At 46.0% G+C, this 26,187-nt stretch overlaps 1 protein-coding gene across 1 annotated transcript; it reads left to right on the top strand.

Annotated features, from left to right (window-relative positions):
- The first annotated feature begins 1,192 nt into the window (after positions 1 to 1,192).
- UBXN7 (UBX domain protein 7) lies at positions 1,193 to 26,187 on the top strand. The gene is given in 14 exon segments (XM_086618711.1): positions 1,193 to 1,274; positions 4,842 to 4,989; positions 7,008 to 7,075; positions 9,593 to 9,658; positions 11,879 to 11,942; positions 11,944 to 11,989; positions 18,398 to 18,544; positions 18,971 to 19,058; positions 20,403 to 20,530; positions 20,956 to 21,085; positions 21,088 to 21,151; positions 21,153 to 21,307; positions 21,987 to 22,066; positions 25,771 to 26,187. Coding segments are annotated over 14 exon segments (1,419 nt in total). The 5' UTR covers positions 1,193 to 1,201; the 3' UTR covers positions 25,933 to 26,187.

Raw genomic sequence — 26,187 nt, 5'->3', positions numbered from 1 at the left:
CAGGTCACCCCTGCAGCCACCTGCTGCCAAAACCCTAAAGTTTACACTCGATGCAGCTGTCTCTGCTGTTTGAGACACCCCTCTCAGGGATGTGAATATCTGCCCTGTTCTTCTCCATCACTACCTTTAATGCCCAGCACTGGAAGAGTCTGAATCTCAAGTGTTCTGAGCTGCTGGCCATTCGTGTGGAAGAAACAATCTCCCATGTGTTAGAAATTCTGACCCTGTTTAATTGCTGGGTTTTTCTCCGATGAGCCGTTGTTAACCTCCAGTACAGCCGTGCTGGCTTTGGAGTTGCTTTTATGGCCAGGTCCTGACGTTTGATAGATACTTGGTGAAAAAGAGGAAGGGAAGCGTGTGTGGTCATACAGGTAAATACAGAATCCTGGAATGGTTTGGGTTGGAAGGGACCTCAAAGATCATCCAGTTCCAACCCCCCTGCCATGGGCAGGGACACCCTCCACTACACCAGGTTGCCCAAAGCCTCATCCAACCTGGCCTTGAACACTTCCAGGGATGGGGCAGCCACAACTTCTCTGGGCAACCTGTTCCAGTGCCTCACCGCCCTCAGAGGGAAGAATTTCTTCCTTATATCCCATCTAAATCTGCCCTTTTTCAATTTAAATCCCTTGCCCCGTGTCCTGTCACTACCCACCCATGTCCAAAGCCCCTCTCCAGCTTTCCTGTAGCCGCTTTAGGCGCTGGAAGGCTGCGAGAAGATCACCCCGGAAATACAACAGTGAGGAAATAAATAATTCCCCAAATAATGAGGAAATAATAACCGGGAGACCCCTGCTTGCTGCGCCGCTCGCCTTGGCCGACGCTCAGTAACGACCCGGCTCGGCCGTAAAACAACCACCGGGAGCAAAACGTCGCGCCAGGGCGGGGCGGGCGGCGTTGCCACGGCAACCGGCGCATCTCCGGGCGGCTGGACGCTCCAGGGCGGGGCGGGCGGCGTTGCCGCGGCAACCGGCGCGTCTCTCGGCGGCGTTGCCACGGCAACCGGCGCGTCCGTAGGCGGCGTCGCCAGCCGAGCTCCGGCCTCGCCCCGGCGGCCCGCGGCAGCGCCTCCCCGGCGGCCGAGCAGGAAGGACGCGGGCGGCCGGCGGAGGAAGGAAGGAAGGAGGCGGCGGGCGGGCCCCGCGCCTGCGCAGAGCTGGCGGGCGGGCGCCGCGCGTGTTTGTTGTGCGGCGGCGGCAAGATGGCGGCGCCCGGGGGCTCGGCAGCCTCCTCGGCGCTGCAGGGGTTAATCCAGCAGTTCACCGCCATCACGGGTCAGGCTACACGGAAGCCGGGGTTCGCCGAGCTCGCCGCCGTCGCGTGCTTTAACGGGCGGCGCCGGGCCGGCCTCCTCCGCCGCGTCAGGGGGCGGCGGGCCGGGGAGGGGGTGTGGGGCGGGGGGGGGGGGGGGGGGGGAGGGAGGAGCGGGCCGCGGCGTGGGCGCTGCGCGGGATGAGGCGGAGCGGCGGGCGGCCCCGGGGATTCTTCTTCCCCCTCCCCGGTCTCCCGGGGGACCCTCCCGCGGCCTCCCCGGGCCTGGCGGCGGGCGGGAGCGCGGGGCCCACGCCGGGCACCCGCGGGGCCTCCGCCCGCAACGCCGCGGGGTTCCCGTCGCTCGTAACGGCGCCTCTCGGGGGTCCCCGCTCGGCCCCAGCTCTCGGTGCTGCCGGTGCGTACGAGAAGCGCGTCCCGCTCCCGCCGGTAAAGCTGGCGGCGGGCATGGGAGGCTGGAGCTGAGCCCGAGTTTGGGGGAAAAAAAAAAAAAAAAACAAAAAAAAAATTTAAAAAATGGATCTCCTAAAGCGCGGTCGGCTCGCCGAGTTTGGTTTGCTAACGGAAATGGCACGTCGCTTGGACATGGGAAGTTTGCGGCAGGTGCTGGTCCAGCTTTGGCTTTGTACTGGGAGCTCCCGACCCGCTTGGCGTTTCATCTGCGGGTCCCCCTTCCCTGCGGCGCTGCGGATCGGACGCCGAGGGGGTGTTTAATGGGGCATCTTTGGGTTTTTAGGTGGTGGAAGCAGAACTGCTTGTGGTTTGGTGGCTGTGACCGGCTCGGTGTCAGGCTGTGTCGCTGTACGCGGGCTCGGATGGCCCCAGAGCCTGGGCAGGGGGTTTGGTACGCTGGGAACACGCTGGCAGGGTGCACTGGGAAATTATTGGTTGCTCAGCTCTCCTTAAAGAAGCCTTTTAAGAGAAACCCTCTGGAATTAAAAAGAACCTGTGGCAAATAAGTTTTCGTTATAGAAGGTGCCCGCGTGTGCCTCGTGTTTTCTTTTTCGGTAGTGCCTGAGAGATTTGCTAAAAAACGAACCAGAACAGGGGGAGTCATGCTAGTTTGCCTTTTCCGACAGCTTTTTGTGCTTATACAGATGGTTTGTGTTAAATGTAAGAGCACCCCTTTATGCTTTTCCAAAAAGGAAAAAAAAAAAAAAAGAACCTGCTGGGCTTCACCCATCCACTGTTAAAACAGAATTTGGTAGTTTGTGTTTTCCATTCGAATAGAATTTAAGGTTATATCTAAAAGCGTGTTGTGGAGCTTGTCTGGCTGATCCTGGCGTGGTTTGACAGGAGCTCAGAAGCACACACCCTCGGTGGTTGGCGTTAGCAGCGTTCAACTCGGAGTTGTAAGTGCAGGAAATCAGCCCTGCGTGTCGGAAATGCGATGCAGCAGTTTGATTCCAGCGTAGGTGACAGTGAGGAGAAATAGTCCTTGATATATTTCTCTTATCCAGGTGGCAGAATTGTGTTTCTTTGGTGCTCTCATCCAGAAAAGTATTGCTGAGACACTGTAGCTCCCCTGTATGTTTACCAATGAAACGATGGGATCTCTTAGAAATTTGCTTTGAGATTTAACAAGTCCTCAGTATTTTCTGTTTGCCTGAAAACGTTCCTGGGATGGCAGTTTCCTTAGGAGTGATGAAGAACCAGTACAAGCACTTTCTGTGTTGGTATCTCTTTAGATAATAGGGAGTTAAATATAACTTTCTTCTAAAGGAATGAGTTTGCGTGACCGCACGGTGAGGTTGTAGCATGGTGTGCGTATTCCAGCCTGTACAGGTGGTGTTTAATTGCTACAGTTGACATGGAAATGAGCTGAAAACGCCAAAGAGCAGTTTGTTCGAAAAACGCCGACTTGTTGCTCATGCATCATTTGTTTGGGTTGTTTTTTTTTTTTTGAGATGTCACTAGTTTTTTATTCTGCGCTTTCTTCGTCTCGATTAAGGTCTTAAAATATAGCTGGCTGCCATCCCAGTGTCATGGCAGGTTAGTTTTTTTTGGAAAACCGGTTCCCTCAGTCAGTTTGGCTTTCTCTGTGATTTAGTGTAATGGTGCAGATCACTCAGGACTGATTTATCTCGCCGGTTTCCAAGCGCGTTCTCTCTTATTAGTCCTGTTCAAACTCGAGCTTCCTGAGTCTCTCCCAGAAAATCTGAGAAACATCCAAAAATGTTTTGCCTCAACTGATGTTGTCTGTGATTCCGGTGCTGGGGAAGGTGTTTACTTCGTTTTGGTGACTCGCAGTGAACCTAGTAAGAATTACTACCGATCCAAAAGCTACTCCCAAACTGGTTCAGCTGTGTTTTGCTACTCTTCTCCCTTCCAGCCTTCCCGTATGGAAATAAGCTCTTTGGCAGCCCATCACCTATAGAGGCAGATGCTGTAGTAAATAAACTTGATTTAAAGGGCTGGGTGCAGGAGAGCTTCCACTGAAGAGGGTGCTGCTGTTGATGGTTTTTGAGGAGAAGTCGGGAGGTAGAGGCTGACCCTCTGAGGAGAGAGCTACAAGTGATGCTGAGAACTAGTATTTCACTCTGGGTAGCAAGAATAAGACTGATTTTAGTTGTGCTTGGGAGAGGTTTTAATAAATGTTAGGCATTATACAAATAACTGTGCAGACAAGTACTACTTTCCCTCTCTTGGATCTTTTTTTTCCCCTCCCTTTTACGTGAACTGTGCTTCTACTGGGTTTGGTTTTGCCTTTCTGAGTAAACAAGGTATCTTTTCTTCCATCTCCTATCTGTTAGAAGTGGGTAAAAAACTTTAGCAGCTTATTTAGTATATTCTCTGTTAAAACGTTAAGCCAGGTTTTCGTTGTTTTGTGTATGCCTACTAGTGTTGGGGAAAATTGTGCCAGGAAAAGGTCTGGCCTCTAGAAAAAAAAAAAAAAGAAAAACCTATGCTCTGCTAAACCCCTGCCATGGCTTCCACCAAGGTTTTTCTTGATGGAAGGAAGAAGTCTGGGTGTTCCCTGTGCAGGCATTCCCTTCCCCTGTGAGATATGCATGTTCATCTCGTTTTATAGTTGCACTTCAGAGATAAATGGCAACTGATGAACTGTTCTTTCTAATTATTAATGCTTTGAGAAAGAAAGCTTGCCAGTCAGCTGTTCCTAGCGCTTCCACTCAAAAATGCTTTCTGAAGCTTCCAGTCAAAATGCTTTTCTTCTTTGGAGAAGAGGAGACTGAGGGGGGACCTCATTAATGTTTATAAATATGGAAAGGGTGAGTGTCATGAGGATGGAGCTAGGCTCTTCTCAGTGGCATCCAATGACAGGACAGGGGAAATGGATCTAAGCTGGAACATAGGAGGTTCCACTTAAACATGAGGAAGAACTTCTTCCCAGTAAGGGTACCAGAACACTGGAACAGGCTGCCCAGAGAGGTTGTGGAGTCCTCCTTCTCTGGAGATGTTCCAAACCCGCCTGGACGCGTTCTTGTGTGATCTGATCTAGGTGGTCCTGCTCCGGCAGGGGGATTGGACTGGATGATCCTTTGAGGCCCCTTCCGATCCCTGACATTCTGGGATTCTGTGAATGCTCCAATTTTCCTTTGCCCTTACAGGTGCCAGTGAAAGCGTGGCAAGGCATATGCTGGAAGCGTGCGGCAACAACCTGGAGATGGCGGTCACCATGTTTCTGGATGGTGGAGGCATAGCAGAGGAGCCCAGCACCAGTTCTGCAGGGGTGTCTGCTGTTCGACCGCACGCCGAGTACGTACCCAGGGAACACCTCTGTGTAAACGAGTAGTCTGTCTTGAGGATTTAATAGCTAAGGCAGAACAAATGAGGACAGTTGTCACTTCTAACCTGCTGTCAACTACTGTAATACGTGCTGCTTTGATGATCTTGTTAAGTTGATTGCTCTGATATTGTTCTGGGTAAGTAAGTTCTAATTAGGTAAGTTGGCGTGTAGATCAGGATAAGTTGGTCTCTCTTGCCTGTACTTCAGAAGTTTTCTATAGCTTATACATACTGGTTTTTACAAATGGAGCTCAAGTGGGGATCCAGTAGTAAGAGATTCTTACTTTTAAGTTGCTGCAACTCCCTTACTTTATGTTAAATTGACAGTTAGAGAGTTCTGTTGTTTCGATTCTTATCAACGTAGTGACCTTAGTCCCATTTGCAAGGGTCTTTTTGTTGTTTAAGTGTAACCAGATTTGGCACTGGAAAGGCTGGATCGTGTACACTGGTATGTAGAGGAATAAGCAACTATAAAATGTGCATGAGTGTCATCATGAGTGTCTCACACATCAGATGCCCATAAAAGAAAGAGTTGTTCCACTTGAGTATGGCAGAGGGTCTTTCAGTGCTGCCTGTGAAGGTGTCTGCTTGGGATAAATGGAATATTTTGAATATTGGAAACTAATTGCTATAAGTCACGTTCATTAAATGTTGTAATTAATTAGTCACGTTCATTAAATGTTGTAAATTAAACCTAGCCATACTTTTGGCTTTGTGAAAGTCTTCCACCTCAGGAAAAAGGCAACTAACTTCTCCAGAAAATCCTTGCCACTCATACTTCTGAAGCACACGTGTAAATTTAAACCAACTGTTTAGTACTAACCTTTAGAGTTGATGTCAAGTGCCTTCCTGCTTGAACCTTTGACAGGTAATGAACTTGAAACTCCGTACCTGTAGGTGTTCGAGTTCTTTTTCTAGATAAGTTCTGGCACCTCAGTGGCTTAAGATTCTGGTTTTTATTGGGATACACTTGACACCTTCCAGGTGCTGGTCAGCTTAGTGTTACTTCTAGGAGGAGGGAGCAATAAATACTCGTGCAAACGGAGAATAACTAGCTTCACAACTGCAGTCAGAGACGTGGAGGTTAGCAGCAAGGTTAGTGCATCTTGCTGATGTTATGAGTTCCTTTTCAAAACCCACATGGCCAAGAGCCACAAATTGCACACTTAGTAGCTTTGAAGAGTCCGAGGGAAGAGGGTGTTTCAGGAGTAGTTCCTGGACAGGATATAGCAATGAATTTTCTTGGGTGAGTCCATGCCCTTCTTCACGTAGAACCACGGTGCAGGTGACCACACTGAGTAAGTGATGCTTTTCTGGAGCCCTTGTGATTTCCTTTCTCCTAGTCGTAATTTCACATTATCTACAGTCTCTGCAAGTGTAACTAAGCTGTTGAAATGTGAGGAAGACCAGCTATGTAAGCAAAGAATTCCTTCAGGAATGGGGAGAAATGGCGTTTTGACCATCTTGTTTTCCTTCCTCTGGAAGAGAGTGCTCTGAGTTTCAAGTGGAACCAAAAAGTCTTCTAATAGAAATAAGGAAGATAATAAGTTTTTTTCCCTCTGTGTAGAACAATCACGGGAGGAGGGTGGCAAGTGAATTAATCAGCAGCCTTTGCTAAGTTTAAGAAACTTTGCGAGTTTTAAGACAGTTATTAAAGAAGAAAAATGTTTGAAAGTAGATGGACAAACTCTGGCGTCAAGTCACCCAGGGGTCTGTGTGATCTCTCAAGCCTTGATGGAAAGGTCATCCATGCCAGATGTTAATGCAGAGTGCACCAAGTCCTGCTTTGGTGCCATGAGTGGGCATGGGTGGTCTCTTGAGTTCCCTTTTGACCCCAAATCTCCTGATTCTGTGCAATGCTACAGCAGCATCCTTAGCTGGTTCGAGTTGCAGGAGCCTTTGGAACACAGTGGTGTGTGGTTTATGTAGTACTTGGAATATTATCATCTCTCTAACTTTTTTTTTTTGCTTTTCTTCCTCTTTGACAGGGATGAAGTACGAGCTCCAATTCCACAAAAACAGGAAATTTTAGTAGAGCCGGAGCCCTTGTTTGGAGGTAGGCTTGTGTTCTTGGTGGGTTTTTTTTGTTTCTTTGCCTTGAGATGAGCTGATTGACGAAAGAAAAACAACTTGCTGAATATGAAAAAAGCATCATATGTATTTTTATTCTTGTTTGTGAAGCGGACGAATACATGCTTCTCAGGGGGTGATAGATCAGAAAGAAGGGCTGAGCTGTGTGATTACTCATCGTTTTCTCATTTCTCATTTAGGAATTTAATTTGCTCGTCAGACCGCACCATGCAGCTACTTTGCTTGTTTGTTTTCTGAAGCCGTTTATCACTTTTGCTTTCAAAACATTTCCTTGCTCTAAGGAAGCAGGTGATGGAAGTGCTGTTTTCTTTGGAGTGCTTGCCTAAAACACTGTTTAGTACTCATTGAGTACATTAACATCTTGAATCTGAAAAACTCCATCTCAAACCATCTTTCCTTAGTGGTTCTTTTACAGAGAGCAGCAGAGGGGTGGAGCTTGTGTAGCAGAGCTGGATTATCTGGTGCTTTATCCTCTCCTTTTTATAGTATCTGTGTCTGTGTGGAGATCTGAGGCTCTCTCTTTTTATGCCTCCTTCCTCTAGCCTTGTGAGGCTCTGTCCTTCTCGTGTTGACCAGGCCATTCTTGCTGTCTGTGGCTTTTGCCATGTCAAGTGAATTGAACGTCTTGCCCTTTTGATGGAGGAAGGGAAGTCAATGCTCATCTTCAAAGTGGTCTCATAACCGTAGGAAATGCTCTTTCTCTTTTATTTCCTGTGCTAGAAAGGAGGAGGGCCAACGTCAGGCTTACCCTGGAACTGGTGTCTCTTGATCCTTTTTTTTTTTCAACATCAGAGAGATCTTTAGCCAGGATGCAGAAGGTGGTTCTGCAGGAAGATGCCCAGCTGAGGGCTCTCTGAAGACACTGCACCAGCTTATTCCTCTGGCTTTCTCTGTGGTCCAACAGAGTTTTTGACAAAGGTCTGTAGACTCCTGTGGGGTCCAGAATCTAAGAAGTGCAGGAGTAAGATTCCTAACCCTAGTTCTTGTCCTGTCCTACCCACCTGTCACACACTGGTCTCGGACACGCTGTCACCCTGCCCTGCCGAGATGATCCGTGGATCAGCAATAGCCTCCTGGCCCTCTCTGGTCTGCCGGCGCTAACATGTCACGAGTGCCACTTCTCTTTATGACATGAAGCAGCCTGATAAGCCAGCTGAAACTGGAGAGAGACTTGGTCTTTTCCATTTTAACCTCAGATGTGCCAGTTTCTGGTTTTAAAGGTGTCATATTGAGGTAGTCAGACGAGCTTGGGTTTCTTCTAGCAGAGAGATGATGGTGTCTCTTTGTGCTCTGCCAATACACGGAACCCACTTTGCACTGTGAAGGGTATCAGAAAAACCTCTGGCTGCTGTGAGTGCCTTCACCAGCACTGCCAGGCTGTAGCTAAGCTGGGCAAGGGAGATGCTGCTTTGCTGAAGTGGTCTTCAGGTGCTGCTCTTCAGTGCAGTTTGAGTTGCCCTGAAGTTGGCTTTAAACGGGTTGTGCCTAAGCATCTAGAGGTGAAAGAGCTGTTACTTACTGGAGGTGGAGGGTCAGTATTCACAGGCATGTTCTTCATTCAGCCTTGCTTTCTTCTTCCATGGAATTCTGTATGGGATAGGCTGCTTCTGTCCTCGGTACTCCGTATGAGAGGAATGCAAGGAACGAGAACTGCGTACTGTTCTTTGCCTTGGTGTGGCACAAGGTGAGAGATGCTGCACGTGCTATGGGTGCAAACCCAGAAAGGCCTCTCAAAGCACATCTTAGAGATACTTGGTTCGGTGACCTGTGCAGAAGTCGTGCTTTCTCACCCTGAATCATTTTCCTTATTACAGATTTCTGGTGGGTATACGTTGTCTTTATTACTCCCTTTAATTTGTCATGTCTTGAAAGTTCTATCTTAAAATTGTTCTGCTTTCAGTTAATAGTCATGCCAATAAGTAGGTGGAATGAGTCTTGGCGGGCAGTTTTGTTTTGCATCTGAGGTACAGCTGGTTGTTGTGTGCTGTGGGACTTGGGTGGTACTTTTAGGTACTGTTCCAGTTACCTGCCTGGGCCACCGTGTCTGCCCAGTGCCACATGATCTGTTCTGAAGGTTTCCTTGCGGATAGTGATACTGAACCCAGTGGAAAAGCTTGGCTGTTGCCAGTCCAGCCAAGAAGCTGGGATAGGAGCTGGATAAGAGACTAGAAAAGAATAGAAATGCATTGTGGGGGGGAAAAAAAAATGTTTCCTAATAAATAAAACCCAGGGGGTTTAATCTTTTGAAGTTTTTGATCTACTTGAAGGCCTTTTGTAAAATTCTTGACTGGAACTGTGATATGTTGATGCCGTGACAGCACTTGCACATGCTGGTGTGCCCGGGCGAGCTCCCACATCATTCATGCCTCGGGTTCCTATTCTGTTGTCCCACACGTGTGATGGAAAGCACTAATATAATTATTTTGATAGCCTGCTTTTGAAATAATTATTGAAATGCTTTTTTTTTTTTTTTCCCCCTAAGCTCCTAAAAGACGCAGACCTGCGCGCTCAATATTTGATGGCTTTCGGGATTTTCAAACAGAAACGAGTAAGTGTCTACAGATCAGTAAGCTACAGGTTCTATATTTTTTTTTTTTAATGTAAGATTGAAAAATACTTTTCGTTATAGGCTATGACAGCTTTCAGTCACTGAATGTTTTTTAAATTGCCTACTGTATAGCAGAAGGGGTTTTTTTAGTAACACTATTAGGCTGGTTGTTTTTGTAGTGCCAATACTGTTTGCTCACACATCTCTTCCACAGTTGTGGTAGAGATAAAGTTGTTAGTTTGTTGTTCTGGGGTGGCTGATGGAGAAGTACTGAGTAATGCATGTATGAAGCAGGTAGTGAAGATGCTGGCCCAAATGCTTGCCTGTGTTACATAAGTAAAACCTGCAGACAGTATGTTCTGTCTGCTTTTATATGGCAAATATTTTCTTGGTAACTCTCAAAAATACTTTTTCTGCTCTAGATGGCATTGAAAAGGGGAAAGAATCTAACACCGCTATAGAAATTAAGTTAATCCACTAAATTTTTCTTGGCTAGCCAGTGGTCATGCTGGCACTTGCCTTAGATTTGATTAGCTCTGAGGCTTCCTTGGCTGCACACAAGTTTCTCACGTATCCTCATACGCAGAATGTCCAAATGACAAAGCATTGGCTGTTATTTAAGCCATTAAGTTTTATAAAATAGGGTTCTCAGGCAGCAGAATGCCAGGTATTTGGAGAGGGACTTTTTACAAGGGCATGTAGTGATAGGACAAGGGGCAATGGATTTAAACTGACAGAGGGGAGATTTAGATTGGATATAAGGAAGAAATTTTCCCTCTGAGGGTGGCGAGGCACTGGACCAGGTTGCCCAGAGAAGCTGTGGCTGCCCCATCCCTGGAAGTGTTCAAGGCCAGGCTGGATGAGGCTTTGGGCAACCTGGTGTAGTGGAGGGTGTCCCTGCCCATGGCAGGGGGGTTGGAACTGGATGATCTTTGAGGTCCCTTCCAAACCCAACCATTCCATGATTCTGTGATTCTGTTTCACAGCTGAGTTAGAGTTGTTGTGCAGTTGTTATCGCTGATGTTGCTGGAGCGTTTAAGAGGTCCAACCATGGACCAGGTGCCCATGTAGTTAGGTGCCGTTGGGTGCTGAATTGGAAATAAGTATGCAGAATTACTTTCTTTTCCCTGACAAGTTTGATCTCAGGGTTTTCCAGTAATGAACTTGCCAAGTACTGAAGTCACTGGCAGCTGTGTAAATGAAAATACACCATCTACAGAATAATCACACTCTTAAATTTTTTCTCATCATCTTCACTTATCAGATATTTTGAGGTGCACAACACGTAAAACCATTGTGAGGGTTTATGATGAAACTTTTATCATGCTTTTTGGTAACATTTTATAGGTGAATAACACTGGCTATCTCTGAAAAAGCACCACTGGCCATGAAAGTCAGGGTTATTTCCTGGCTCCTAGGCCTGTTCTGCAGGGATGCTTATTTCCTTGTGGGGATGCAATGTCTGCTTGAAAATGGTTTGTACACTATGGCCCATTGACAGCTCCTTTCAGTACTGGAAAGTTTTTGGTCGTGGGATAGTTATTCCCTGTTTCCTCTGGCTTGGTTCCATGCAATAGGTTGTATCACTGCATTTTTAGGTAACCAAGGCTGTGATTTACCTTTAATGTATGTGATGAGGTGTGCGTAGGAAATATGGTCTGTATTTTTTTGGATGGAATGGGTACTGCTAAGAGAAGCCTGCTCAGAGTGTGGTACTTGGGGATAAATTAAGTCTGGAAACTCTTTCACCCAAAAGAGACAGTGGCATCCTGAGTCCATTGTGGAAAGAGCAGATATTTAATATAAACTTCCAAAGCATCTGTGTTGGTTTTGGTTTTTTTTCCTGTGGGATTGCAAGAAATAAAACCAATGGAATAGAAACATTCCCAGTAGAAGTTATGATGCTACAATCTAGCTCAGTTTCTCCTTTTAAAAGCATCACTGGGGCCAGGTCACAGCACCTTTCTCCGCTCGTTTGTTTTCACATACTGGCACATGACCACGAGTGCTGGTACTGACATTTATTGAGATGGTTTCTAAAAGTGAAACAAATACCCAGTGCTTGAGAAAGCCAGAGCAAGCAGGGGTCTTACCTCAGACAGCAGCTTATCTCGTTTGGGGTGGTCTGACCGTGTGACTCTGGTGCTGTATCAGCGATAGTAAATCCATCCTGGGAGAATCTCACCTAATTCCGCTTCCTTTCCTCTGGGGACGGCGCAGTTCGGCAGGAGCAGGAGCTGCGGAACGGAGGGGCAGTGGACAAGAAACTCACTACTCTAGCAGACCTTCAGGCCTCCCATTGACCTGATGCACAAGGGCAGCTTCGAAACGGTAAGTTTTGCAGTTTTGGTGCAGCTCCTTAGGCTGCGCACGGTGATAACGCCTCGTGCTGGGCTGCTGGCACGCGTGAATCCGTTTGTGGGATGATCAGAAAGTTACAAAGGATCATGTAGTGGTAAATATTTGATGGACCACGTAGGGAAACGTTGGTGACTTACTGAAGGGTTTAACTCACGGTGGCAGACCACGTGGTTGGTGTTTCAGTGTCAGTGCGGCAAATCACGCTTGGTGGAAAGACTTTAGTGCACAAAGGAGGCTGGTGAAAATGGAAAAATTGCATCCCTGGAAGTATCTCTGTATAGCATGGTACAGAAAAAGCTGAAAATTGTTTTTGGTAGGCGAGCAAGTGCTTTGCAAGGGGCTGTGTGGTTTGCAGCACAGTCCTGCTAAGAAGCTCAGGTGGAATTATGTTAACATCACTGCGTGCTTTCTGATAGCTGAGCCAGTGAAAGGGTTTGAGCGTGGCTTTGTCATGAAGGCACAACTTCACCTTCAGTAGAGGCCTGACTCTTCCATAACATCACAGTGGTTGTGTTTTGCATCTGGTAGTGATGGAAAAAGGTCTGCCAGAAGGGGACTGTTAGCTTTGAGTATTTCAGGTGTCACCTTTTCTGCCTGTGCAGGCGTGTGTGGATCTGGTCATAAGTTATGATATGGATCAGTGACTTCACTAATGATTAGAGAATATGCAAATCAGTATATCTGTTTTTTTTTGAGTCCATAAGTTCTAGATTCTTCAGAAATTAGTGCCAATCATGCCAAACTTCCACCCAGTCATCTTTAAGTAGCTGAGATGATATGATATGATTATTATATGATTTTGTGAGAATGCAAATTAATGATGAAATGGTGCAATACAAATGCTGCAAACAGTGCTGGAGATCTGACTCCATGAGCTGAACAAAAATATGATTTACTTTCTTTTCACATTTGGCTCTAATGCCACGCACAAATACTAGAGCACTGATGGAGAATTTTTTGGACAAGTGTTCTGTGCCTTTACTGAGTCTCCAGGTCGCATCCTGTTGGCCTCATCTCTCTTTTTATGCTTTACAAATCACCAGGGATCAGTTGGTTTGTCACGAATTCCGTGTTCTGACAGTGCCCTCCATATGTTTAATCCTAGAGCAAAATTCCAGGTTGGAAAGGACGCTGACGGAGAATAGCTGTGTCTGCCTCAGCAAGCAATTTGCTGCAATGGAGACAGATGAGCAGCCTGAAGTAGTTGGTGCTGAGGCATCTGTGCTGGTTTTGACTGGGACACAGTTAGTTTTCCTTTTTAGCAGCCAGAAGAGCTCTGTGGTTTGGTTTTAGTCTGGGATTCGTTAGGAGAAGAGTGTTGACGGTGCACTGATGTTTGTAGTTGGGGCTGAGACATCAAGGACTTTCCAGCTGCCGTGTTCTTGCCAGCGTGCAGGAGCACAACAGGATAGGGGGGAGCATGGCCGGGACAGAGGGGCCACAACTCCCCTTAGGATTTGAACTTAGACTTAGGATTGAGGGCTGAATTGGCCAATGGAGTATTCCATATCATACAGCATCGTGCCCAGTATATAGATGGGAGCTGACTGGAAAAAAAGTGCTTTTGCTCTTCTGGGGGCTCTCTCTCTCAGACTCTTGGAGTGCTGTCTCCCTCTTGTTCTCCTTTTGGGCCTCTCTCTCATCTGGGATTGTGGCGTCGGGATTTCTCTGTTTCGGGGTAGGTTGCCGGGACGGGACAGGCGTTGGTCCCCGGGTGGTGAGCAGTTACACTGGCATCACATGTTTGTATCTATTATTATCATTATACATATATCTATTCATATATTATTAAATTGTTCTTATTTCAACCCACTAGGCTCCTTCCTTTTCCTCTTAAATTCTCTTCCCCATCCCCTGAGGCTGGGAAAGGCGAGCGAGCGGCTGTGTGGCTTTTAGTTGCCACTGGGCTAAACCACAGCAACATCCCTGCCTTGTGATGGGTGGTTCAGCCTGTACTTCCACAAGGTTGTGTCCAGTTCTCCAGCTGACGATGCCTACTGGGTCTGTGGTTCAGAGATGTTTGTGAGCCCAGTGAATGTGTGGTTAAAGGGAATTCCCATGAAAACATGGGATTTTTTTTTTTTTTTTTTTTACTGAGTGCTGCTCCGAGCTGGAGCACAGATGGTCCTCTGTGCCCTCTCACCACTGCTGTGGGGTCTGAGATGCAATAACGGATAGATTTGATTGTCCTAAAGTGCGTTCTTATTCATTCTTGTCAATGAAAAGTAAAAAAAAAGTTAAAAAACCAGGGAGAGGGTGTTTTGTGCGTACACACCTTGTCCTGTTCTTTGCTGTAACTCAAATAGAGACATGTACGCTTTCTGGTATTCACCTTTTCTGTTCTTGTACCGTTCCTTGTCCCATGGGATAACCTTCATTTCAAACTGATGCTCCTCAACCTCATTGCAACAAAAATCTTCAGCTTCTCGATGTGTTGGCTGTTACCCCTGCCGTTTTACCTTGTATGACTGTAGACTGCTGTACTGCTTCAGCCTGGGACAATGTGAACCCAGTGACCACAATCTATCAAAATTCATCTCTAGCAAGCTGCTGTTAGCTTCTTCCTTCTCTCTATACCCTTAGATAAACACATATAAACTATATCATAAATCAGAGATATTTATCACATTGCAAAACACCAAAGACTAAATAAATTTTGATGCTCTTGTAGTTTAGCGTTAATCTAAGTGGGGTTTTCTTGTTGTTATTGGGGTGTGTGTTGTATTCTGACCTCTGGAGGGGTGTGCAGGAACGTTCTGCCAGTGTCGTGCCATGTACGTTTATCGTAGAATCACTTGGGATTTAGGACTTTATTTGAACTTAATTGAGTGGTGGCATCTGGTCTTACTAAGGTTTCTGGGTCTTTGTTGCTTATCTTTTGTTGCTCCTCTTTGGGTACTCTAAGGTTGCTTTTGGTAATAAGTAGAGTGAGTTACCTTTGGTTTTCCCAAGAAACCTAATTTTTCTTCCATTGCAAAGGAACTTTGTTATGAGTAAGGTGCAAAAAGTTACCATTTAATTTTTAGTACTAGCTTTTAAGAGTAGATGAAAATTCCTGTTTCATGAAGGTTAAATCCCAAGTGTTGCATGACATTGAACTTTTTTTGTTGAACCTGTGATTTGTGAACAAGCAGTGTGCTTCACATACAGACAACTTATGATCGCTGTGTTTGTCAAGTGTGTGATTAACTTAATTACACCATAGAAAGTGGTGAAAAAGAGTTGGTCCAGAAAATCCATAAAAGGCTTCTTTGGATCCTGCTGCCTTTCGAACGTGAGGACTGAGCCACTAGATGTTAGTCACCTCGTGGCTGCTGGAATGGGGCTACATAAACCAGAGGCAAACGAGTGATGTGCCAGCGAGGTGTTAACCTGAACTGCCTTTTTTTTTTTTTCCCCTACTAGCAAATTTTGGAGAAACTTTCGGAGCTTAAATACACAGTGCACTAAAAAGTCCGTGTTTGAGGAGCGTGGCACGGTTATACGATTAGGCTGTTGAAGAGTCAGTTAAGATTGCACAAGGGGCTTTTAAATGTCATTTCCTGGCTGTGACGTTGAGCTTTAATGAATATTGAGCTTCAGAGTTACCTCCTTAGTGTAGTCATTGTGCTGAAACGGTGCTTCCAGACTGGCCGTTGGCAGAAGCGTCGCCTGCGGATGCGCCTTGGCACAGGAATGACTGGTTGATGGAAAGATGTATGTGCCCTGGCCCAGGCAAGAAGTGTAAGTGTAGCACAGACAGGATATTTCTCGTTAGGTGATCTCGTGCTCTGACTTTCTGTCACCTGTTATCTTCCAAACTGAGTCAGCTCGATGAGCAGATGTCCAGAAGGTCACAAGATGCTGGCTCCGCTTCCTTCTTTCTCTCTGCTGACTTAAAGGAGCAATGCATTTCGACAAGGCTGAGCAAGGAAGAACCATCACAGTGTTTGTAAACCATACATGGTTCAGAAAAGTCAATGAGAGGAAAACATGTTCTTTTTAGTAGTGCAAGAGCTAGAGGTTGTCCAGTGAGAGCCAGTACTTGGTGTAAACCAAGAATTCTTTCACATATTGTCTAGCCAGATTGCTGGTTTGCTGCTGTAAGTTGTCGTAGTGATGAAAAATATGAATGGGTAGCAAGGGTAAAGGTAGAATCATAGAATCACAGAATGGTTTGGGTTGGAAGGGACCTTAAAGATCATCTAGTTCCAACCCCCCTGCCATGGGCAGAGAAATCCTCCACTACACCAGGTTGCCCAAAGCCTCAAGTTAACTTAGGGCAGATTGGTTTGGGTTTGTTGGGTTTATTTTTGCATCTGGTCTGTTGTATCTGAGATCCTCTACCTCTGTCTCTAGAAGTTCCTGCTGCGCTGAGTGCTGAAAGCTTGAGCAGAGATGTTTGCAAAGAGTGGTTGTTCCGAACTCGCCCCATCCGTGTGCTCTGTGATGGGGGGCAGTCGATGTTGGAAACAGTGGATCCAAAGCCATCAGACGTAGCTTTCGGGGTGTGCAAGCCAGCTCTTGAGCCTTGCCTCGTTCTTTTGTCACTTACCAAAATGACCCACCAACATGATCCCCAAACCCACAGCATTTCTTTCCCCCCTCACTCTTCTTCCGCCCACCCCCTCAGAAGAACCCCAGTAGCTGTGTAAGAGCAGAGCTGTGTGGGTGCGAGGCAGTAGGAATTCAGCTCTGTCCTTCTAGATGTCAAATGTGAAGCCTGTCATTTTTGGAAGGAAGTTACAAGTCTTTTCAAAAGCTGTACCTGATCTACAGGTGGAAAACTCATCTTTGCAGATGTTCTGTGTGGGATTTCCTGCATCCTTTTGAGAACCTCAGCTGGACAGAGGAGAGGTAGAGCCAGGGTTTCACTAATACTGAAAAATATACAAAGTAAATGTAGAAGTTTATCTTTTTGAGTTCATTCTTTTAATGCAATGTGGATTTTAGAACACAGAACTAAGGCAATCCAATCGACTCAAATAACAAGGATTTTTGTTCCCTTTATCTTGGGCAGTACCTTTAGGCCTCGTCTTCAACCGATTTCCTAGAATTAGTTCTCAAAATCCACAGTTAGCTCAAAACAAGTCTTTTAAATAAAAGCATGGCGATATCTAAGACCCTTTACCAGTAATTTAGGTGTCACCTGCCCCACTTTTCTCTCCTGGTGACCAAGTACTGGATTCTGACGCTGTCCTATTAATGGCAAGTAGTTATCACAAGGTCCCTTGCAAGAACAGGAGGACCAGTCCATGCTTCTACATTCATTTTTTTTCCTTTGAGAGAAATAAAAATTGGCTCTGCAGGTCACTTGGCCATGCAGATGAATTTTTTAGGCTGAGGTTTTTCCCTTCTTGAAGCTAAGTGTGTGGGGTTCACGTGCCTATCACACATTGGGTAGGCTGGCTATTGGAAAGTGCACTGGCTAAAATTAGTTTCAAAAGTAACAACTTTGGTTTGGGGAAGAAAATATTGCCCGAAACTGCAAGATCTTGCATAACATCCTAATTCCTTGAATTTGCTGTTAAGTGTGTTACCAGCAGGATGGTGAGCACGCTTATGAATAAACACTTCTTTTCTTTTTTAGAGAGAAAATAAACTTTCTTTTTTTTGAAAAGAGCAGAGGGTTCATACGCTAGTTCCAGTCTTTCCAGATGGTAAGAGCATTCCTGCTGTTGATAGAGCCCTCTTTTTTTCAACAGGTAGGACAGTTCAGCAATCAGAATTACATTCTTAATCAAACTCCTACCATTAACTTGCAACCAAGCAATCAGGCAATACCAGCTTTGTGACTCAAACCAGTGAGATTTCTTCCTGCTTTCCTGTTTTCCTCCCCACTTGCAGTCTGGATTACGAGCATCCAAAAAGGGTGCTTAATTCTGCAGTTGCACAGTTATAGAGTAACTCAGAACTGGAGAGAAAAAAGAAAGCATGCAGAGAGGGGGTCCTGTTGAATTAACACAAGTCCTCTGTCCATTATGCAACCTACTTAAATAGAAGATGACCCACAGGTTTCTTTCGAATGAGCAGGTCTTTCCTCCGTTGTCAGATCAGCGTGGTTGACTAAACTCTTTCCCAAACAAATACTTTATTCAGTGTCCCTGTGTCTGCCCCCCACCCCAAGTTCCTTTTCCCACTCTGTGCTTCGCTTGTTGAAATCCAGCAGCTCTGTTCATCGATGTGGTTCTGTAATTCAGCTGGTCTCGTTTAAAGCAGGTCTTTCAGCCCTGCCTTCTGTTTTGTGGGTGCCTTTTCACTAGCACTGTCCATCTTTCTCACTGTGAAGGAGTTTTGGGAAAAAAAAAAAATCTGGTTTAAGCCATCACTGGACATTGCTGGCGTTGGTTGTGTCTGGCTCTTCAGTTTTATTAATGAAGCTTTTCTCTCTGCTTACAGGCCAAGGAGTGTGGTCAGATGCAGAACAAATGGCTCATGATAAACATTCAGAATGTGCAAGATTTTGCCTGTCAGTGTCTCAACCGTGATGTCTGGAGCAATAAGACTGTGAAGAACATAATCCGGGAACATTTCATTTTTTGGCAGGTGAGAAATTTAAGGGGGCCGTGCTGGGAACTTGGTGTCCTGGTAGATGAGACAGTGAAAAAAAAAAAAAAAAAAAAACAAACACATTTCTTTGAATAAAATGGCACTGTTGCCAAGTTCTCTTGGTGAACTTGCAAAAAAGATGCAGTAGTTGATGGAGATGTGGTTTATGGGTGTAGATGTAGTTCATGGATGTGCATTTGAATGCACAAACTGCCTTTCACTTGTGCATTCAAATGTTACCACCTAGCTTCTAAGATATGGACTCTTAGAGGTGTATTTTCACTTTGTCAGAGTTCCTGAGAGCTGTACGTACCATTTGTAGGGCATACTGTCAAATAGAGAAAAACTGTCCATTGCCAAGGTACAGTTTGTTTGTGTTCCCTCTCCAGCCAGTAATTTGCTTCCAAATGTGCTGTTTTCTAGGTATACCATGACAGTGAGGAAGGACAGAGGTACATACAGTTTTATAAATCAGACTTCCCTTACGTCTCCATCCTGGACCCCAGGACAGGTAAGATAAGTGCCAGTTGGTTACCTGCAGGTGATATATCCAGTGAGAAGGACTGGTAGTTTTAGGCTAAAATACTGTCATAGAATCATAGAACTATAGAATCACGGAATGGTTTGGGTTGGAAGGGACCTCAAAGATCATCCAGTTCCAACCCCCTGCCATGGGCAGGGACACCCTCCACTACACCAGGTTGCCCAAAGCCTCATCCAACCTGGCCTTGAACGCTTCCAGGGATGGGGCAGCCGCAGCTTCTCTGGGCAACCTGTGTCACAGTATGTGTTATATTCACCTGGAGAATCTCAGTTACATCGTTCTGCTCTCTGAGAGACCTTGTTGGCCCTGAAGAAGTGGAGCGATATGTTTTGGAGGATCTAGGGGGATAAAACTCGAAGGTTTGCTGAGATTTTGCCTGTTTGGTTCTCGCTTAGCGAGTATTTTGCTTGGCAAGTGAAGGTAGTACCACCTGGTGGTAAAACTCTGAAATGAGCCTTCTTTTAAGTGTCCTTTTAAAAGCTGCTTGAAATCATACAATATTTGTCAGCATTGCAGGAATCTGCTTCCTGCTCCTTGCACAGTCGCTTCGTGAGGCTCAGAGATGACTTATTCAATTAAATCTTAATTTCGAAATACTGTTTTTGGTGGGGGTTTATTGTTTTTTTTCAACTGAACAATCAAACACCTATATCCCCCTCCAGCTCTTTTCAAATTGTGACTTTTTCTTTTGTATTTCAACACTCTTTGTTCTTTATCATCATATGATGCCACTATAGCAGTTGTCTGGTCTCCTGCTTCTAAGGACTGAGGTAATTGTGTCTGTAGTGAGAGCTGGGATTTCTTGCTATTTTGTTCTTGATTTTTCTTTTTTGAGATTTCTTGATATTTCTACCTTGCTTTGCTATTCTGAAGCCACCCAAAACCATTTATTTTTTTTAATGTTGGAACTGAAGCTAGAGTACCCTTCTCAACACTCTACTTACAGAAACAAATGCTGTTTTCCAGGGTGTAAAATCAAAGCAGGCAAGAATGTAGAAATGCTATTTCATAAACTTAGTGATTTGCCTTTTTTTTGTTTTGATGTCTAGTTCACCGTTCCGTGCACACATTCCTATAGATAAAAAGAAAAATAACACAAATAAACAGGGTCTGTATTGATATCTGTACTTGACTGGAACCTTTTCAAGGGGATGGAAGGGGAAGCTTTGGATTTACAGGTGGTAGCCTGTAGGAAGCTGCAGTTCCACAATGTGGGCTTTTGCAGAGTGCCCACAGCAATGAATGCGTGTGTTTGACCACTAAAGTGCAACTTTTGCTGAAATTATGTTTGTGGCGCCTTTTGGTCTCTAGGCCAGAAACTCGTGGAGTGGCACCAGCTAGACGTGACTTCTTTCTTGGATCAACTGACTGGGTTCCTGAGTGAGCACGGACAGCTGGATGGCCATTCTACTGGCCCTCCCCAAAAATGCTCTCGTTCAGTAAGTATGAAGTCCTCTAGGAGGGCTGGAGAAACTGGAAAGAAAATGCTGTCCTGTCCTTCTCCAGCTGTACTGATTTCCCATTCAGTAGCATAAGCAGATTTAATGAGTCAGTGCAAGAGCGTGCAAAAATACGGTGCACCAGGGAGTGCCTTCTCCCACGATAGCTGTTTTTGTTGAGTTTGTGTCTTTTGACATTTCTTTTGGATTTAGCAGTCATGGAGTGATGTGTGTGTGGAAAGAAAATATCTCCCTCCATGTGAAAGTCCAGAAGAGAAGTCATGAAGCAGTCAGAGCATGATGAGCTTTCCATGCTGTTTGTTCCTGACGGTTTTAGTGGCTTCTCTTTGGAAGACTGATGTCCTCTTGATTTTCAGTACGTGTTTAAAAACAATTTTTATGTCTTTGTGTTCTGCGTTCAACAGGAGAGTCTCATTGAGGGCAGGCCGCGAGGACAGCCTTTGATTCCTCAGGCCAAGCAGGAGAGTCAATCAGACGAAGAGTCCGAGTCGGAGCTTTTTTCTGGAAGTGAAGAGTTTATTTCGGTTTGTGGATCTGAGAGGAGGAGGAATCGGAGATTCCTGCCAAGTTGAGGAAGACTGTGTACAAGGACTTTGGGTATAAAAGAGGAGAGCCGGAGGCCTCAGCCTGAGCCCTCTGCAAGGACTGAGCCTGGGACGACATTGAATCACCGAGTGCTGCCCTGTGTTGATGGTGGGATACTGGAGGAGCCGACTCCCAAGCCTGAAAGTACGTTTCAGGGCGTAGATGTGAATGGTGAGTTGCCACTTCTTGTTCGTAGTGACCCGTGTTTCATTTTTTTTTCCTGAAAATCCCAGCACGCTGACAAGCACGGCTTCACCCCTCGTTTTGAAAAGCTGCATCTTTTCTTTGTCTACTCTCTCCTCGACGCCAGACGGTTGAGCGACTCACCGTACCAGCAGCCCCAGTGTCGCGTTGGTCACTGGGTTTGGGTTTCTTAGTTGGAGACCTTGTCCATGAGTAAGGTGTGCACTGGTGTAAGGGTGCATGTCACAGGGCTTCTGCCAGTGCGAGAGAGAGCAGCAGAGTACCATCGGCCCCACCTCACACTGGGACAGCTCGGCTGCCCTGGTCTGGACTGGGTTTTAGTAACGCAGCTTTGATGCAAATGAGTCCCTGGAGCCTCTGTCGCTCCCTGCGGTGCCAGAGCTGGGATGCAGCAGAGCGAGGTGGTCCCAGAGGCAGCACAGTGTGCTTTTTCAGGGAACACTACTAGTAACTTTGAAGAGTCCTGAGTTTGTGTATATTTTAAAAACATACAGGGAAAAGTATGTCTGCATAGACCAGAACCTTGTATTTGTCTCCAGCCTCTGCCTGCTGTGCTGCGTGGTAAATGTGCCACCTAAAATCTGCAGAAGAGCTCAATTCGGCTGCCGTGGTGTTTGTTAACTTGTAGTAACTTCCTTTCTGCCAGGACCAAAGGCACAGCTGATGCTAAGATATCCAGATGGAAAGAGGGAACAAGTTTCACTGCCTGAACAAGCTAAACTTATGGTGAGTGGAGTTAACTGGCGTCCTTGTTTGAGTGCAGGAGAGCTGAAACTGGAGAATTTCTTTTCCCGTGGTAGCGCTGTTGCAATCGGATCTAGTGAAAGTGGTGCATCCAGGGAGCGCCTGCGCTGTCCTCTGTGTGTTTCTTTTGTCATTTTGATCGGAAGAGAGGATGTGTTTCCATTGCTGCTTGGCTTGTGTGTACGCTCCAGTGTCTCCCTTAGTCCCAAACTGCTAGTTTCCTTGCTAAAATGACTCTAAATGTCTTTTGCATTAATTGTTATTACTGTAGAATACTCTCACCTCACTGTGTGTTTGTTGGTTGTGGGTTTTTTTTCCTAAATGGAAAAGTTCAGTCATTGCCCATGGTCAGACAACACTAAAATCAAAGGCACACTCTTCATTCTCGTTCTCCATCTCTTCACCATACTCCCACGCTCCCTTCTGGACGTGGATGACAGAGCAGACTTTGGAGGATGTTCTCCCAAAACGAACTCGTAATATTATCTAATTGCTGTCCTTCAGGTATGCGTCTCAGCTGTGCTTTGGGCTTGTTTACCATGGATGAAGTTGATGTGGATGGCATTTCCATCAAAAACATTGGCAGAGCATCCCTCTTACTGTAGGAACCAGCTTTACTTTCAGACCTTCATTCTTGCTTTGTCGTAGCAGTCATCAATGTATAATCTTTTCCAAGTCCTCTTTTATCTCTTCACTGCTTTTTGAAAGCAGTCTGTTGCGTGAGGATTAAACACATGGCACTTCTCAATACCTACTTTATTTAGGTGATACGTAGGTGTGATACTGACATATTCCTGATGATCCTGACTTCTGGTTTGTAAAGGACCATCCTTGTTGCCTGAAAAGGGAGTCAAACCCACATCCTTGTATTCCTCATCAGACCCAGGCATTGTAATCTGCAAAGCCTGGTGGAGAACAGTGCAGGTAAAAGAGGAGATTGGGGCCACAGTCTCCTCATACCAAAGGTTTGTGTGTGGATTTTGATGAATTCAGAAGAAATCTCCGTGCAGGTACTTCCCCGGCTCTTCTGTAGTCATCAAATCTTGGAAAAGTCAGGGTTGAAAAGGATCCCTGGAGATCATCTGGTCTAACTGTCTGTTGAAAGCAGGGCTGTAGTTGGGTTATGCAGGGCCCTGCCAGGCTGAGTTTAGAATACTTCCAGCAAGGGACATTCCACCGCTTCTCGGGGCAACTTACTCCAAAGTTTCATTTCTCTCACAGTAATTAATTTCTCTCCTTCCTTATATCCAGATGAAATTTCCTCTGGAGCAACTTGTGTGCGTTGTCACCGTTCGTCTTTGTGAGAGAAATGCCTTTATTTTCTTTACATAAGAACACTGTGGTGATATTCCCACCAAGCCTTTTCCTTTCCAGGCTGAACAAATCCAAGTCCTTCAGCCTTTCTTCATGTCCTGCACTCTAGTCATTTTGATGGCCCTCCACTGGATCCGCTCCAGTTTTCCCTTGTCTCTCCTGAATGTGGAGAGACCAAAGCTGAACCCAGTGGTGCAGCAGGTAGTGGTGTAATGGCACCCCTTGACCTGCTGGCAGGTCTTGCTGCTGCCAGGGCGCACTGCAGGCATGTGTTGAGCTTTCGTGGTGAGTTTTGACAAGCTCTCGATGACATCCTGGATCTTGGCTCCAGGCAAGCAGAATGCTCCCAAGACGCAGAGTCAGGTCGACAGTTGGTGCCTCGGTCCCACGCTGGAGGAGTCCCCTCCAGCAGCCTGTGCTGCCGCGTCTCCCTGCTGGTTTTCACCTGTTGAGTAGGACCAGTGGGTCCAGTTGTGTCTTTCAGTGGAACTTGTTTGTCCTCCCGTTTTGCCAAGACTTTTTATTGGTGGGATTTTGGTTTGGTAGGTTTTTTTGTTGTTGTTGTTATTTTTTTTCATTTCCAAACAGAGAGAGCTACTGTTTTGCTGCCACAGGTCATGAGTCTCCAGGGTGCCTTGTCCTGGAAGTTGCTGTCCTCTGTGGGTTTGAGTCTTGCTTCTGGTCATCCCATTCCATCTGCACCGCAGGCCTCGGTTCTTGCCCTTGCAGTGTTGCTGCTAGCATCCTACTGCTTTCCTGCTCGTCTTCCCTGATGCAGCAGAACATCCTGACCTTCCTGCAGCTCCTTGATCTCATGCTCCATCTGCATTGATGCCCCTGAAATATTAGGAAGAGTGCTGTGGGCGTTGTAGGAGACCACCCAGCGTCGTATCGGCACGATACAACCGACAGCTTTCCTACTGGAGTCAGCACACACGAAAACCAGCAGCCACCCAAGTGATCTCCAGAGCCCCGTGCCTGTGAGCTGCGGCAGTAACTGCCACGTGCTTGTTTGCAGCCACTTTTTGCCATGGTTGCTGTGGTCCTGCGGTGGCAGCTAAATAGTGAGGGGAATCATAGAATCACAGACTGGTTTGGGTTGGAAGGGACCTTAAAGATCATCTAGTTCCAACCCCCCTGGGCAGGGACACCCTCCACTACACCAGGTTGCCCAAAGCCTCATCCAACCTGGCCTGAACACTGCCAGGGATGGGGCAGCCACAGCTTCTCTGGGCAACCTGTTCCAGTGCGTCACCACTCTCAGAGGAAAAATTTCTTTCTTATAACTAACCTAAATCTGCCCTCTTTCAGTTTAAATAATTAAACTGAAAGCCAGTTGAATAACTGGAAGCCAGCTGAATAACTGGAAGTTGAAAGCCAGTTGAATAACTGGAAGCCAGTGGAATAATTAGTTCTGGTGGAAGATGAATGCTGCTGGCTTGCCTCCGTGCGCGTGGTACGCTGGCCGAAGTTGCCACCAAAACTCTTGGCGAACGGTGTTGTTGGGACCCTCTGATTTCTTCATGCTTTCTTTTTTCTTACACATTAATAGTCTTTTTTCCTCTCTTTAAAAAGTGACAACTCTTCATTCTGCCTGAGTTTCGCTCTGTTGCTCTGTCCCTTCCCGTTCTGCCAGTCTCCGTTTCTCTGTCCCTGTCTGGTCCTACTTTACTGCGGTGTTTCCCGATGATCTTGGGGGAAATCTCTGTCATTGTAGTGTGGCCATTAGCTCTTCTTGATGTGTCTGCTTGTTGGGGTGTGGGTGGATACCCCTTCCTCCCAGTGCCCTCCGTGTCCTGCCCTAATTGCTATTGTAGGCAGAGAAGTCAAGGAATTGAAAAGACCTTTAAAAAAAAGCCAGCAAAAAAAAAACCCAAATCTTCGTGCTTCTTGAAGGCAGGAAAAAGATTAAATTTTTAGTAAAAATACTGCATTTATTTTGGTCAATGTTACCTGACAAAAATGCTTCTTTGGTGACTTTTATGTTTAATGTAAGGGTGATAAACAAGTGAGGGGGCTTTTGTTTTGGGCACTTAAGGATTCCTTTTGGAAATGTTATTTAACTGCATTTGAATGTGTGATGTGGGATTCAGCGTGCTTGAATTATTGTACTAGTGTGTTTGTCTTCTGTTTAAAGAATCAGTAAGTAATGGATCACTTGGTAATGAGTTTTTATGATTATTCTTACAAGGCGTGGGTCAAATTAGATATTAAAGTAAAAGAGGGTCTATACAATATGCAAAATTTCAAAATTTCCGTTTCCTGTGATGACAAACTTCTTTTTTTTTTTTAAAGGACAACGGGATATTTTTTTACATTCTTTTGTGTTCTTTTGAATTGTATGACACTTCTTTGCCTTTCTTTCTCTCCAGGCTCTTGTGAGACATGTCCAGGCGAAAGGATACCCCAATGAACGCTTTGAACTTCTCACCAACTTCCCTCGAAGGAAACTCTCCCACCTGGACTATGAGATCACGTTACAGGAGGCAGGCCTGTGTCCTCAAGAGACTGTCTTTGTACAGGAAAGGAATTGACGCCCCACCTGAGTTCTCCCAGCCTTCCTCTCCTCTCCTCTCCTCTCCTCTTTGCCGGGGACACCAACTTACTAAATATGCAGTTGAGGGTCACAGGATTGCAGTGCTGAAACCAGACAGGCAGCTGCGTGGCCCTTTTCTCTCTTCTTCCCTTCTCCTGCTTTAGTGACCAAATGACCGTTGAGAGTTTTATTTTTCTTCCTCAGCCTGGACCCTGCGGAGAGCGTCAGGAAGAACATCTTTCCTTTGTTTTCA

Source organism: Tauraco erythrolophus, chromosome 11 (genome assembly GCF_009769465.1).
Source record: "Tauraco erythrolophus isolate bTauEry1 chromosome 11, bTauEry1.pri, whole genome shotgun sequence".
NCBI lineage: Eukaryota > Metazoa > Chordata > Aves > Musophagiformes > Musophagidae > Tauraco > Tauraco erythrolophus.
Note: the sequence above shows the minus strand (reverse complement) of the source record. Positions and strands in the feature narration are given on the sequence as shown.